This window comes from Tachypleus tridentatus, chromosome 7 (genome assembly GCF_004210375.1).
Source record: "Tachypleus tridentatus isolate NWPU-2018 chromosome 7, ASM421037v1, whole genome shotgun sequence".
NCBI lineage: Eukaryota > Metazoa > Arthropoda > Merostomata > Xiphosura > Limulidae > Tachypleus > Tachypleus tridentatus.
The window spans coordinates 185918568-185932821 of NC_134831.1; the positions used below are offsets into that span (position 1 = coordinate 185918568).

A 14254-nucleotide genomic window follows, 5' to 3' on the forward strand; every position below is an offset into this window, starting at 1 on the left:
TTAATTACGAGTCGAGCGCCCTAACGAACTGGCTATACCGACCCCATTGTGTAGCTTTGTGTTCAACTACAAACAAGAAATATTGTGTAGCTTTGTGTTCAACTACAAACAAGAAATATTAGGCAGTCATTTACCAGCACCCTTATATTTCTTTCAAATTTTAATAGTTGAAGTTATTCACAGAACAAAATAGAAAGTAAAAAGTTTTTTTTATATGTTATATTTGTTATGGCGACAATTTTGATTTTTTTCTGTCATCGTACTAAATGTTTCCCATAAAATGCTACAGGTTTGACGTATACTGTTGCTAAGTTCGAGGACAAGATGTACTTTTATGATGTTGTAAATTGTCTTTTTAAGGTTTTAATTTAAATATTTGTTTGCTAGAGGGAGCTAGTCGTCACGTAACGAGCTTGTTTGTTTGTAGCTAAACACAAAGCTACTCAAAGGCCTATCTATGCTTTGCTCACCATGTATATCGAAACCCAGGTTCTAGAATAGTAAATCAGCAGACATGCCGCTTTGCGACGTCACGATCTAAAACCGTCCCACACTATTTGAGTGCGTAGGAAACTGCGCATGATGGTTGTTGAAAAAGATAAAAGAAAAATGTAGGTCAAACCACTAAAAATCATTTACGGATTCACTGTTCAGTTAGTGATACCTGAAAGATGGGCATTGTCTGAAACGTTGTATCAACAACAGTATATGTATTTTAAAATAATACATGTACCTGTAGTTTTTTTTTTTTGTACCATTAGAGAATGATCACTGATATGAATGATAGTGACTTAATTTATGAGAAAAGTATTCAGTACGTTGATGAGTAATGGGTGATCAATTTATTTCAGTATCTGTTAGTCAATAAGTGTAGCCAAGAGGTGACTGAAAACCAGTGACACCGATCACTTTATTTTTCATTTTTAATGTAAAATAAATTCATTTTGTATCGTTTAATAAAGAAAAGCTTATATAAAGACTATTACACTTGATTTGCAGTATGTTATATAATATGTATAGGTACATAATTTACATTTGATTTTAATGTATTAAGAATTTAGATCAATTTCAGGTTTTTAGTTCACCCGCCCATTTACTATTTTCTGCCTTTCCAAGTTGTAAATCCTGCTATCACACTGTGTTAGCCATTCAGACAGTGAGAATTATTGAGTCTATTCATTGAATTAGCAAGTATTCTTGCTATCGATCCATTAGTGAGGAAACTACAAAAGTAAGTTAGGCGTACGTAAGTTTCACTTTCAGAGTTCTGTTTGTGAAGTTAGGCCTACACGTGAATACAGTCTGTAGAAAACGTCATCATTACATGGACCGGGATTGGTATTATGTTTACCAAATAAACCAGAAGAAACCTTCCCAACGATAGAGTCATGTCCGCAAGGCATGGGGTCAGGGAGAAAACCAGACGCTCTCGGAGGGAGATCGAAGAAAAAAAGTGTGGGGGCCGGGGAGAGAGAGAAAAGGATAGAAAAGAAAAAAAGGAAGGAAAATATGGAAGGAATAGTGAAGAAATATGGATTGGATAGAGAGACAGGAAAATAACTGGAGGAATATTAAGATTAAGGTTTGACTTTTGTTTTTTCTTCACTCACTTCCTTACAGTTGGAGCGCGAGCGCATGTATGTCAGTAAATAATTGAACAGTGGACCAAGCGAGATGTTGCAATGACCGATGTAATTCTGTATCCATTTTTTTCCTCTTTTACGTCTCGTTATGGTTGAATAATGAACATATATATAGAATTTTGTTTCTGTTTTATAATTAATATTTATAAGATAAATATAATAAAAACTATAAACAGGATGAAATTTTCTGTTTTTATAATTAATATTTATCTTGCTACAGATGATGTCTTATTACTTTGTGACTTTTATGGACTGAATGAGAATCAATCATACTCAGAGAGAAAGGGTTGGTCTGGCGTGGCCAGATGGATAGGGCACTCGACTCGTAATCTGAGGGTCGCAGGTTCGAATTCCCGTCACACCAAACATGCTTGCCCTTTCAACCGTGAGGGCTTTATAATGTGACGGTCAATCCAACTATTCGTTGGTAAACAAGTAGCCAAAGAGTTGACGGTGGGTGGTGATGACTGGTTGCCTTCCCTCTAGTCTTACACTGCAAAATTATGGACGGCTGGCGCAGATAGCCTTCGTGTAGCTTTGCGCGAAATCAAACCAACATAATCATATGTAGTTTCGTTTTTATTTTAAACATACATATTATATATAAACTAGATAAAATACGATGTTTTCTGATATCTTAGTTGTAGAAGTTGTGTAGAAAGACGAGGCCTTTCTGATGACATCACACATGTAAGTCGTTACATGACTTTTTAATCTTATGATGACCATATTTTCTTTTCTGTGATTCTTAATACTTAATTATTGTATGTTAGAAACCAAGAGTTAAAGTTAAAGCTCGCTACTATTATACATCTTAAAGTTACTGTATAAAATATTATAATTTTAAATAATGCTTCTCTTAAATTTTTAAAACTTTTCTTAAGGCATTATACTTTCTAGTAAAGATTTCGATAAAACTGAAAGCTGTAGTACAAACCCCATACACCACAAGGTTCAGGGCTGACACCTTATTGATTTCTCCTGTACGATTGTTAATAGTATCGATTTCTTCCAGAGGATAAGCTGCACATGTTATGTTACCTAGCTGCCAGTAGATTTCCCGCTGGATTTTCAGAATGTGAAAGAACATCTAGAATAAACGTAAGAATTTATCTAATTTCACATTAAGCCTAACGTTCAATTATATAATAATAATAAACGAACCACCATAATGTGAAGTGTAATATTTATGACTAGCAGAGACCAGAAAACCATCTACTGTCAACTTTATTGCAACTGTATCTCTTTAAAAACAGGATTTTTTAGAATATAAAATAATTGTGATCGTATGATACCGTCATCTCTAGTTCACCTGTCTTAGGCCTAACATTAATTAAGCCTTTATTAAGAATGGCCTATATTCGATAAAGAGATAACTTAATGCTGTAACTTGTGGATGTTTTTTTTTTTTTTACTTCAGTTTTGTTAGGGTTAAACCTTAACCGTGTGTAATACATACGACACCCTGTTTTGGGATATCCAGATTGGTAGTTTGTCCATTAGCAAAGTAATTTAGTAATAGAAACATTAGGTCAAGCAAAATAGCAGCTAGACAATTTGTTTATTAGCAACATTAAAATAAACAAAGTTGTCTTAATATCTCTCTTTATAACTGTAATAATATTTAAAATTATGTTTGTAGTAAGTTTTTCAGCTTTGTATCGAAACTGATACTTCTCGTATATCAGGCAAGGCTATACCACCTACAATAAAGATATGACCTGCTAACAATTCTTAGTAAAGCGCTTTTAAATAACACCATCTATGAAATGGCTTTCTTAGCAACTTAAGCACATATATGACGTAGCTGGTATAATGTATTCAAATTGATAAAATATTACGTAAGTATTTCTGTGTTATATAAATATATCATGAACCATAATCTCCTTGTAGTACTACAATGTTTATTCTGAATTTAGTTTGTTTTGTATATATGCAGGTATCACGTGATCAAGAAAGTTCTTAAGTTCATTTTCTTCTAGTATCAACAGTATTGCTGAACGTTGTGCAAGGATACCGACAGCAGTGTCCCCCAGTGGTAAAGCTGGTGGTATTTTGAATTTATGGCTGATCTACAGGGTGGCCCGTAAGTCCGTACCCATCCGTATGTTATTATGTTATATTCAATTACGCATGTATTATAAATTTGTTTCTTTTTTCAGAGAAATCTGGCCAATGTAAGCCCATTTACACTTGAAGAGCGTATTGTGACAAGTACGTGGGTACATGAGCGCAAGAATACTGGTGACACAGATACACTGGATACATATGATATATGGATGGGTAAGGACTTACGGGCCACCCTGCATATTTCAATGAGAATAACTAGTCACGTGTAAGCACTAGTTACTCGCGATGAATCCTATCTCAACGTTAACATTGTACATGTGAATATTATAAAAAGAACAACCATAAAAAAGAGTATTTCTTATATAAATGAGTATTGTAGAGGGATAAATGCTATTTAATGCTTCTCGTACAAATGAAAATGTTTTCCTAAGAGAATGATTATCATAAAACAGGAAGATAATTAACACGTCCCTCAGGAGTCAAGGGGTGTCTTTACACTACAATTTTTTGAATACTGAAAGAAACAAAGCGGAACTACAGTTATTACAATTTTTATTTTAATTCAGTGCACGTGTAAGCACATTCCATATGCTATTTTACTGCACGTTAAGTAATATATTTTATACGGTATGTCAGCAGTGCTAGAAGTATTTGAGGATTAAGGAGACTCGGAGATGTAGAGAGTCCAGACTGTTGATCCGTAAAATGTAGCGTACATACACACACACCGTGTTTATGTTATCCCTACTTCAATACAGATTATTAATTTTGTGTTTTACTTTGCACTCGGTATCTTTATTCCATTCTTTCTAATTCTGTTCTTCAGAAATTCTATATTCTTTCTTGATAAATATCCTGTTAAGTGGACCTATCCCAGTGCTTTAAAGTTGCCTTAATATATCAACTTCTTTGTTCAAGTGAACCATTCGTATCTCGTACTTTGACTAATAAGTGGTCTATTTCTTATATTACAATGCACAGTGAAAAGCTATTTCTAAACACAATTTACACAACTACTTAAAAATTGTAAGGAAATAGGTCAGGGTCATAAAACTAGGTCAAACAAAAAGGCTGTGGGACAAGTTTTTAAAACAAGTTACTGGTTTTTACTGTGTTTATAAAGAGAGCAGTTTTCAAACGTTTCCTATATCGATGAATATTATATACTGAATTATTAAAATTGTGCTTTTGTATATCAGTAAACATTATGTAACATAACTTTGTAAGAATACTTTATTCTAAAAAACGTATATTATAAATAAACAGAGAACTATTGATATAATGTACCTTTAGAAATAAATATTATAATGGGAGTAATATTTAAAGAATATTTCTATTATATCGATGAATATTGTAAAAGATAGAACTATTAATGACAAAGATATCGCTAATAGTATTCTAATAATTGCAAGTAAGAACAGTATATTTAAAGAGTTATAATAATCAAAACATTTGGTTTTATAATACTGATCTATGTAGGCAGCTTGCTTGGATTAGAAGTTAACACTAATTTATTAAAAGTGCAGTGAATATTGTTATGAAGGGGGTAACAAATATTTTCGATTTTTTTTCTTTCTTAATTTAACCATTTTTATATTACACTTTCTCTCTGTATATAACTTGGCTCTATTTTTTTATAAAAACGACCCCTTTATTTTAATTTGTTTTGATCAAATATTATCAGTCCCCGCCTGGGACAGCGGTAAGTCCAAACAACTCCAAAATCACGCGTTCGAATCCCCTTCGGTGGGCACAGCAGATAGCTCAATGTGGCTTTGCTATAAAAAAAAAACACGCAGATAGTACAAGCTTCTTACGTACAAATATCAATAATAATTTAATTTCTTATTCTTTTTATACACACACGCAGGCCTGGCGTGAACATGGTTAGGCTTCGCCCAACTCGAATATGTTCGAAATTTGAAACTGAGAGAATGATTAAAAAGGTTTCTACCAACTTTGCTCCTGACGAGCTGATTATTAACCAAAGTAATCTTACACCAAGTAACCAGTGTAACTCCGCCCTAGCTAAAGGTCTTAATTTCTCTCTCTTCCACCACGTCAACTGGATTCTGTTAATTTTCTTTACACTTTAGAAACCTAAAAGACCTTACTATGAACGATAAAAAAGAAACCTTGAACAATCTCGTGATTATTTCATTGTCGTCTTTTCTATGTACCACATCCACACACGGCGATCTTTTTCCTTCATTTTGTTTTTTCAGTTACGACTATAATTTCAATTTTTCTTATTCATGAAGTGTCCCAGAAACTCCAACTCTCTTTTTACGCTCTATAATTTTAATACTAAGAGAAATCCCAACCCTCTAAACCTTGAGGAAATCTAAGCCTTAAAAATACTATCACTAAAGAACAATATTACAATATTTATGTTACAGGGCCCGATAAAGGCAATGCTGTATTTGTTGTTAATGAAAAAAAATACCTGAGTAAAATGCAAGTTATTCTTGACTACTTAACTAAATTTAAAATCCTACACGATGGCCATTAATCTTTTACTATACAACGTGAAAACACAATCCAGAAAAACCTGAGAGACCTTAAAAACAAAATATTATATAAGAATATTGTTACTTCGTTGTATTTTATACGGTCTTTTTAAAAAATCACACACCCCTTTGACTAATTCTTTCTGCTGTAGGCATGCATAGTCAAAAATGTCCAATTCCTTGTACCTATGCTATAGGCACTCATTACAAGTTAATTCACTATTCCTGATTATTTTCATTTTTCACGTGAATTAACTATCCCATCCACACACACATACATAAAAAAACACTTTATGACTACTTTCCATATTACCACCTTATTTACTAATACACCTATAAATAAAGCTATTGATAATTGTACATGTAAGTTCTCACGTAAGGACACTTCTATTAATATTTTTTTTTCTGTACTTCAAATTAAGAACATTTTGGAACTTACAACCAAAGATTTACCTATTTCTTTTTTAACAACACCCTCTTTGAAGAACTAGATGGCGGTGTGATAGGTTCTGTGCTGTGTCAATGTGTTTCTTTCTTTTACCTAAACTGCCAATCGTTGTTTCCTGATTGTTTAACACAGGCCTCATTTGAAATATTAGAAGTATCTCTCTCATTCGTAGCATACTCTCGTATTCGTTTTTAGCGGTTACTTAGAATATAAAGCCTACAACGGGACTGACCTATGGATGAAGGAAACACTTCTAATCTTTAAAGAATTGGCATGACCTTGTGGTTAAGGTACTCGGTTTACAACTAGAGGCATACATGCTTTCCACATTTTAACCACTAGAGAAATGTAGCACCTCACAATAAAACTAATTTATTAACAGTAACAGGATTATAAGATCTCACAAAAAACTACTTTGTTTACAGTAATGCGAGGAAACTAGAGTACAGGACTTCATAATAAAACTACTTTGTTTCTAGTAACGCGAGGGAACTGGATTATAGGATCTCACAATAAAAACTACTCTGTTTCTATAGTAACGGGAGTACAGGATCTCACAATAAAACTACTCTGTTTCTATAGTAACAGGATTAGAACGACTTGCTTTAGAACAGTTTGAGGATTAAATGTCTAGCATGCTTACCTCTTTCCTAGCCAGTTTCGCAGCAAGTGTGAGAGGAGTCAATCCTTGTCTGTTGATGATATTAATAGAAGCTCCTAGCTCGTAAGCTGTATTGAACATTTCCTATAATAAAATTTATATTGCACTTAATAAGAAAATAGCACAGAGACATGATATTTTTTACTTGCACAAACACACATTTTATTAAGTTTTGCAAGTTATATATATATATTTTATAATTCAAGCTATGAGTTCCATTCATGAGCTTCGTTGTGATGACAAATTCAGAAATAGAACACGTACATAATGGGGAAAAAAAAGCTAGACAGTATATCAATGAGATGTTTAAGATTATTAAGTGAATTGATAGTGTTGACGCGTCATGTGTTTTTATATTTAAATAGTGAGAATGGAGAGGTCAGGAGATGTAAATATGAATTTCGGTACGGTCGGAGTTGCTTTCAGAGATGGTACACACAGTTAATTTACGTGAGTTTAACGAAAGGTTAGATAAATAGTTAAATGATAAAGGCTAACTTTCAGTGTCTTATTTTTGTTTTGAATTTCGCGCAAAGGTACTCGAGGTCTATCTGCGCTAGCCGTTCTTAATTTAGCAGTGTAAGACTAAAGGGAAAGCAGCTAGTCATCACCACCCACCGCCAACTGTTGGGCTACTCTTTTACCAACGAACAGTGGGATTGACCGTAACATTATAACGCCCCCACGGCTGAAAGGGCGAGCATGTTTGGTGCGACGGGAATTTGAACCCGCGCCCCTCGGATTACGAGTCTTAACCACCTGGCCATGCAGAGCTGTTTGTTTTGAACAGCCTAAATAGATCAAAGGGTCCTTTGTTGTCCTTAAATTATACGTATGTGTAAATCAGTTATAATAATTCACACTTCTTAAGAAATTTAACCATTGTCTTTTGTTTGTAATAACTGAAGATAGTACTGGCTTTGCGGTTACGTTGGGTATGTATAAATATTTCACAATGCTTACAAACTCATGTTTCTAATAAATTTGTTTTTCCGCACGTTTTGCTTAGTAATGAGAATGTACATCTAACAAACATATTGTCAATAAAACACAAAGAAAACTGCACATCGTGAGATTCTAGTGGATCGTACAAGGCAAGATGAAAATACTTTTATAAAATAAAAATAAAAATATTTAAGATATCGGAACTTATATTTTTTTCTTCAGCATAAAACTATAGTGGACTAACTGTACTATACCCAAAGAGGATATCGATTAGAGATAAAATCTTTAAATATCACTAGACAAATATACGTCTGATAAAAAGACAAAATTATTATATTTTAGGGAAATAATAAATAAATGACGTAACCAAAAATAACTAAGAAATGAGGAACACTACTAGATTCTTTGAGACTAAAATAATCTGTAACACAAATAGTTTCCCAACCCTATTTGTCAGTTTGCCTTCTCATTATTTTTAAGGAACACGTTTTTCCTGAAGAAAGTTCACTTATTAAATGAACTCGGGTTTAGAGCTTTATTAATTTTCAACAATTTCTATTGAAAGGAAAAATCAAGCAGAAGAAGGTAAATGTAATTGTTATGTTTAAAGTTACACAAAGAGCTCTGCCCACACCAGTATCGAAATCCGCTTTTGGCGTTAAAAGCCCTCAGTCTTACGGCTGAACTACCAGTTAGTCAACTGGCCATTCATATCTTAAGGCTGATAAATCTACAATAATGCTTTCATCTGATGAGTAGGAGAATTAGAAACATTATTAAAATGTTTGAAAACTTATCATAGCTATTTATTGTGTGGAAAATTAAAAACCTACAACTTTCTCATAGATGACCATAAGGTGCATCACTGTATTAAGATTTGTATCTTGACGAGTTGGATCTGCCCCTTTGGCAAGCAGCAATCTGTAGCATTCCTCTTGTTCCAGACAAGCTGCAAAGCTGAGGGGATATTCACCCCAATATACATATCTGTGTAAGAAGATAATAAAAGATAAACTGTGAATTGTTCTTCCTACATCTTTAGAGAAAAAAATCTAGATGTGAAAATTACAGTTAATACTGTACATTAGATACAACATAGTTACTACTGTACATTAGATATAACACAGTTACTACTGTACATTAGATATAACACAGTTACTACTGTACATTAGATACAACATAGTTACTACTGTACATTAGATATAACACAGTTACTACTGTACATTAGATACAACATAGTTACTACTGTACATTAGATACAACACAGTTACTACTGTACATTAGATATAACACAGTTACTACTGTACATTATATACAACATAGTTACTACTGTACATTAGATATAACACAGTTACTACTGTACATTATATACAACATAGTTACTATTGTACATTAGATACAACATAGTTACTATTGTACATTAGATACAACATAGTTACTACTGTACATTAGATATAACACAGTTACTACTGTACATTAGATACTAACATTAGTTACAGTTACTTGTACATTAGATACTATTGTACACACAACATAGTTACTACTGTACATTATATGTACATTAGATTAGATACATTAGATATAACGCAGTTACTACTGTACATTATATACAACAGTTTACTACTGTACATTAGATACAACATAGTTACTACTGTACATAGATATAACACAGTTACTACTGTACATTAGATATAGTTATATTGAGATGCTACATTAGATATAACACAGTTACTACTGTACATTAGATAACACAGTTACTACTGTAAAGTTTACTGTACATTAGACAACATATCTACACACAGTATATTAGTTACTATATTAGATATAGTCACTACTATATATCACATACAATAGAATTACTGACATCACCAAGAACTGGCTGTGAGAAAATATTTCAAAGGAATTCGCTCAGAAACAGGAAGTAAAGTTTTTACAATGGAATATATGTTTGTAAGTTCTGACACTAACACAGAAACAGGGAGTATATTTTTTACAATGGGATATATGTTTGTAAGTTCTAACACTAACACAGAAACAGAGAGTATTTTATTTTACAATGAGATATGACACTAACTTATCTCATATATTATGAATAGCATATATCACATGACGTCAGCTCTGAAGTAAAGAGTATATTTTTACAATAAGATACTTTATCGGATGTCAGCTATCTTAATCAAAATCACAATATCTGTACAATAGGGTAATATGGAAGACAGGTTTTTTTATAAGTTTATTACGGATCTTATAAAACTAAATCGTTTGTTTTAAATGTTCACATATTGAATTATTTTATACGTTGTTATTAGTTACATGTTGAAGAAAACAATCAATACTACAAAATAAGCAAGATCAAAATCGAGTGATATACAAAACGTGATTCATGTGAGTAATGTAAACACCATACCCTTCGTAATTAGTCTTAGCAGTAACATCCACTGCTTCATGATCCAGGCTATCCATTCTAGAGGCCTTCTGATCTTCCGGACAGAAGAAGTTCCCAATACAACGTTCGTGGTAATTGGCTCCATGGTCCACCAAATATTTAACCATGGCAGGATCCTCGTTAACGATGGCCATATGTAAGACGTTTTCTCCTAGAAGAAAGCGTTTCGTTGTAACATGTATTTCTAAAGAGAAGACTTGTAATCGTAAACCCACTCTGAATATCTCCTACGAATATAATACTAGCTACTCTCATCTAATTGATGAGTGTTTAGTATTAGAACGATACCCGGGAGAGAAATACGATAGTTTTGCAAATAATTTATTTATTACGATATACCCCATCTCAACGTATTAACCAAGCAAAATGTAGCGTTTATGTTACTGACAACACCTTTCTTTTTATAAATATTCCCATCTTGTTGTCCTTTCAGTATCATGTAAAGAACACGACACGTTATGACCTCGTGTGTATCCTGAAGGAATTTTTTTCTGATGTTCTTCCTTTAGAATTGGGTTCGAATCCCTGTCGTACCAAAAATGGTCGCCCTTTCAGCCGTGGGAGCGTTAAAATGTTATGGTCAATCCCAATATTGTTTGTAAGAGTAACCCAAGAGTTGGCGGTGGGTGGTGATGACTAGCTGCCTTCCCTTTAGTCTTACACTGCTAAATTAGGGACGGCTAGCATAGATAGCCCTCGTGTAGCTTTGGGCGAAATTCAAACCAAACCCAATCCTTTAGAATTTGTACGTTACCACATCTTTTAATAAATTCTACTGCGTAACCTGCCTATAGCGTGTGTAAGTATTTGAGCAAATCAAAACTTTCGAAAAGCTAGAACGAGCTTAGAGTTTTAGAAGTTAAAGCGCAAAGTTTTGTTGGCTTAAATTGAACTTTTAATTTAGTAATCACCAGCCTTTTGTTACGTCCTTATTTGGTTGTTTGTTTGTTTTTGAATTTCGCGCAAAGCTACACAAGGGCTATTTTCGCTAACCATCCCTAATTTAGAAGGAAGGCAGCTAGTCATCACCAACCACCGCCAACTCTTGGGCTACTCAGCAAAGAATAATGAGATTGACCGCAGTGATAACGCCCTCACGGTTGAAAGGGCGAGCATATTTAGTGTGACGGGGTTTGAACTCACGACCTTCGGATTACAAGTTGAGTGCCTTAACCACCTGGCCATAGTTACATCTTTAATTAACCATAAATTTGACTATGTCGAATGGTCGTTCAAGCCTAACTGTAATAAGAGCTAAATATTGAATGTAGTTTGTAACTACTTTGGTGTACTGTCCCTAATTATGGTAGTTAGAAACAGCTTCGCTAGATGGCACAACGCGACAGAGAAATAAAACATAATGAAACCGATGAAATTAACATATCGAGAAGAATAAGAACTACAAGAAAATATGCGATAAACCACACACGTTTTCGTAAACAACTTTAACATTATAACACTCGCGTTACACTTAAAAGGTCGTGTTATTATTCAGATGGTTTAAGTATATCGCGAGTGTGAATAATATAGTTGAACATATTTTGGTTCATTTATATTTCACTCATGTCTTAAGATAAGAAATGTAAACACTGTAATTTATTTTTCACACACAACAAATTAAGTTTCGTTTTATAACAATGATTGACCTACCGTAGTATTCATCATTGAGATAAATATCGTTCACTAGTTTAGGATACAGCTTGACCAGCCGTTTGGCCAGTTCAGCGTGAATGGTGGACGAGACTAGGAGGCACAGATGCAAGGCTGTTTCTCCAACAGATCCTCTTTCGTACAAGTCCCAGCACACCTCTCGATACATCTCTGGATCTGATGGCAAAGAGGACATTACATCTACTGACCAGATTGTATATAATAAGCTAGTAAAACAAGTGTCTGTGCACTTTCATTCCGAAGAGAAATGTTTCTCCTGAACTTTCAACATGGTTTATTGGTTTGGTTTGTTTTGAATTTCGCCTAAAGCTACGCGAGGCCTATCTGCGCTAGCAGGTCCTTAATTTAGCAGTGTAAGACTAGAAGGAAAGCAGCTAATCATCACCACCCACTGTCAACTCTTGCGATTGACTGTCACATTATAACGCCCCCACGGGTTTATTTGGTGCGACAGGTATTCGAACCCGCGACTCTAGGATTACGAGTCAAGTGCCTTAATCACCTGGCCATGTCAGGCCCAATATGGTTAAATAAATATACATATAGAATTAAATAATACATTAAGAACCAGCAGCATATTTTCACTTATATACTAATAGTTAGTCAGTACGTTATAAATTAGTAGCTTATTTCAATCTAAATATTTATCTTCCAAAGTTTACTCCCACCGAGTTGTGGTGGTAGGTGTGTGTGGTTTTTATAGCAAAGCCATATTGGACTATCTGCTGAGTCCACCGAGGGGTGTCGAATCCCTGATCTTAGCGTTGCAAACCCGTAGACTTACTGCTGTACCAGTAGGGGACAGTTATGGAGGTATACTTACAATATACCCTATAGAGATATGGAGAATACTTCACAGTTTTCTCAATGACTTTGAATAAACCTCAGAATTTAACCCAACGAGACCTGAAGAAAACCTTACACTCTACCCTACCAAGGTGTGAGGAAACGTCATAGTTTATTCCATTGAAATGTAGAAGAAACCTTCATATTTATCCACAACGAGATGTGAATGAATCCTTACTGTTTACCTCAACTTTATACACTTCTTAGATTACTACTTACAAATATTAGAATACATTGTCTCATACGTTTGCACTCCCGCTTTTATCAATATTTTTTCACTTTTACCATAGATCAGACGAGGATGTTCGTGTGGTCGCTAACGATCCTAGATTACTTCTGTCAGGAATTATTTTCACCTTTCATTCAAAGTGAAATTATCTTCAAGCTCACCTCAATTTATACAAACGTTTACACTACTTATTAATAATTTATCACACTAGTTGTATATAATCTAACTTGTAGCAGGCATGCGCATGCTGTAATGTCCTGTTGTCCCTTGTGAGGCTAATATGTATTAGTATTTGGTATTTTAAATTCTCAAGGCACCTTTTGTGACATACGGGTTAAACAACAAAGTCAGCACTCCAAAGTTCAAAGCTGCCAAACAGATAATTTATTATACAGCAAACGTTACTTTTTATGATTATGTTTGTGTTTATTGTTCATTTATCTATTTCCTTCTAGCGTTTAGCTTATCTAAAAACTTTTTGTTGCATTAAAACAGTAACTCACCTTCTACATAAATTTCGAGTAAATATATGCCCCTAGTGGCACTTACAACACTAGAGTTAGAATTTCGATACACGAGGTGAGCAGAGCACAGATAGCCTATTGTGTAGCTTCGTGCTTGATTATAAACAAATAGTAAATATATATATGTATTTGTGATGAAACTGACACCAGCTTCCCTCACAGTGACGTACAGATGGGCCTGGCATGGCCAAGCGCATAAGGCGTGCGACTCGTAATCCGAGGGTCGCGGGTTCGTGCCCGCGTCGCGTTAAACATGCTCGC

The 14254-nt window shown here is 34.1% G+C and overlaps 1 protein-coding gene across 3 annotated transcripts in view; it reads right to left on the reverse strand.

Moving 5' to 3' along the window:
* Positions 1-14254, reverse strand: part of LOC143257493 (transient receptor potential cation channel subfamily V member 5-like) — a 74080-nt gene that overhangs the window by 36072 nt on the left and 23754 nt on the right. For all 3 annotated transcript variants that reach the window (XM_076516256.1, XM_076516257.1, XM_076516255.1), the window contains exons 4-8: positions 12374-12550; positions 10685-10874; positions 9111-9264; positions 7315-7416; positions 2581-2733 (exon numbers count right to left, since the gene is read on the reverse strand). In XM_076516256.1, the coding sequence (XP_076372371.1) occupies positions 2581-2733; positions 7315-7416; positions 9111-9264; positions 10685-10874; positions 12374-12550 (776 nt within the window). The remainder of the gene's footprint in view (positions 1-2580; positions 2734-7314; positions 7417-9110; positions 9265-10684; positions 10875-12373; positions 12551-14254) is intronic.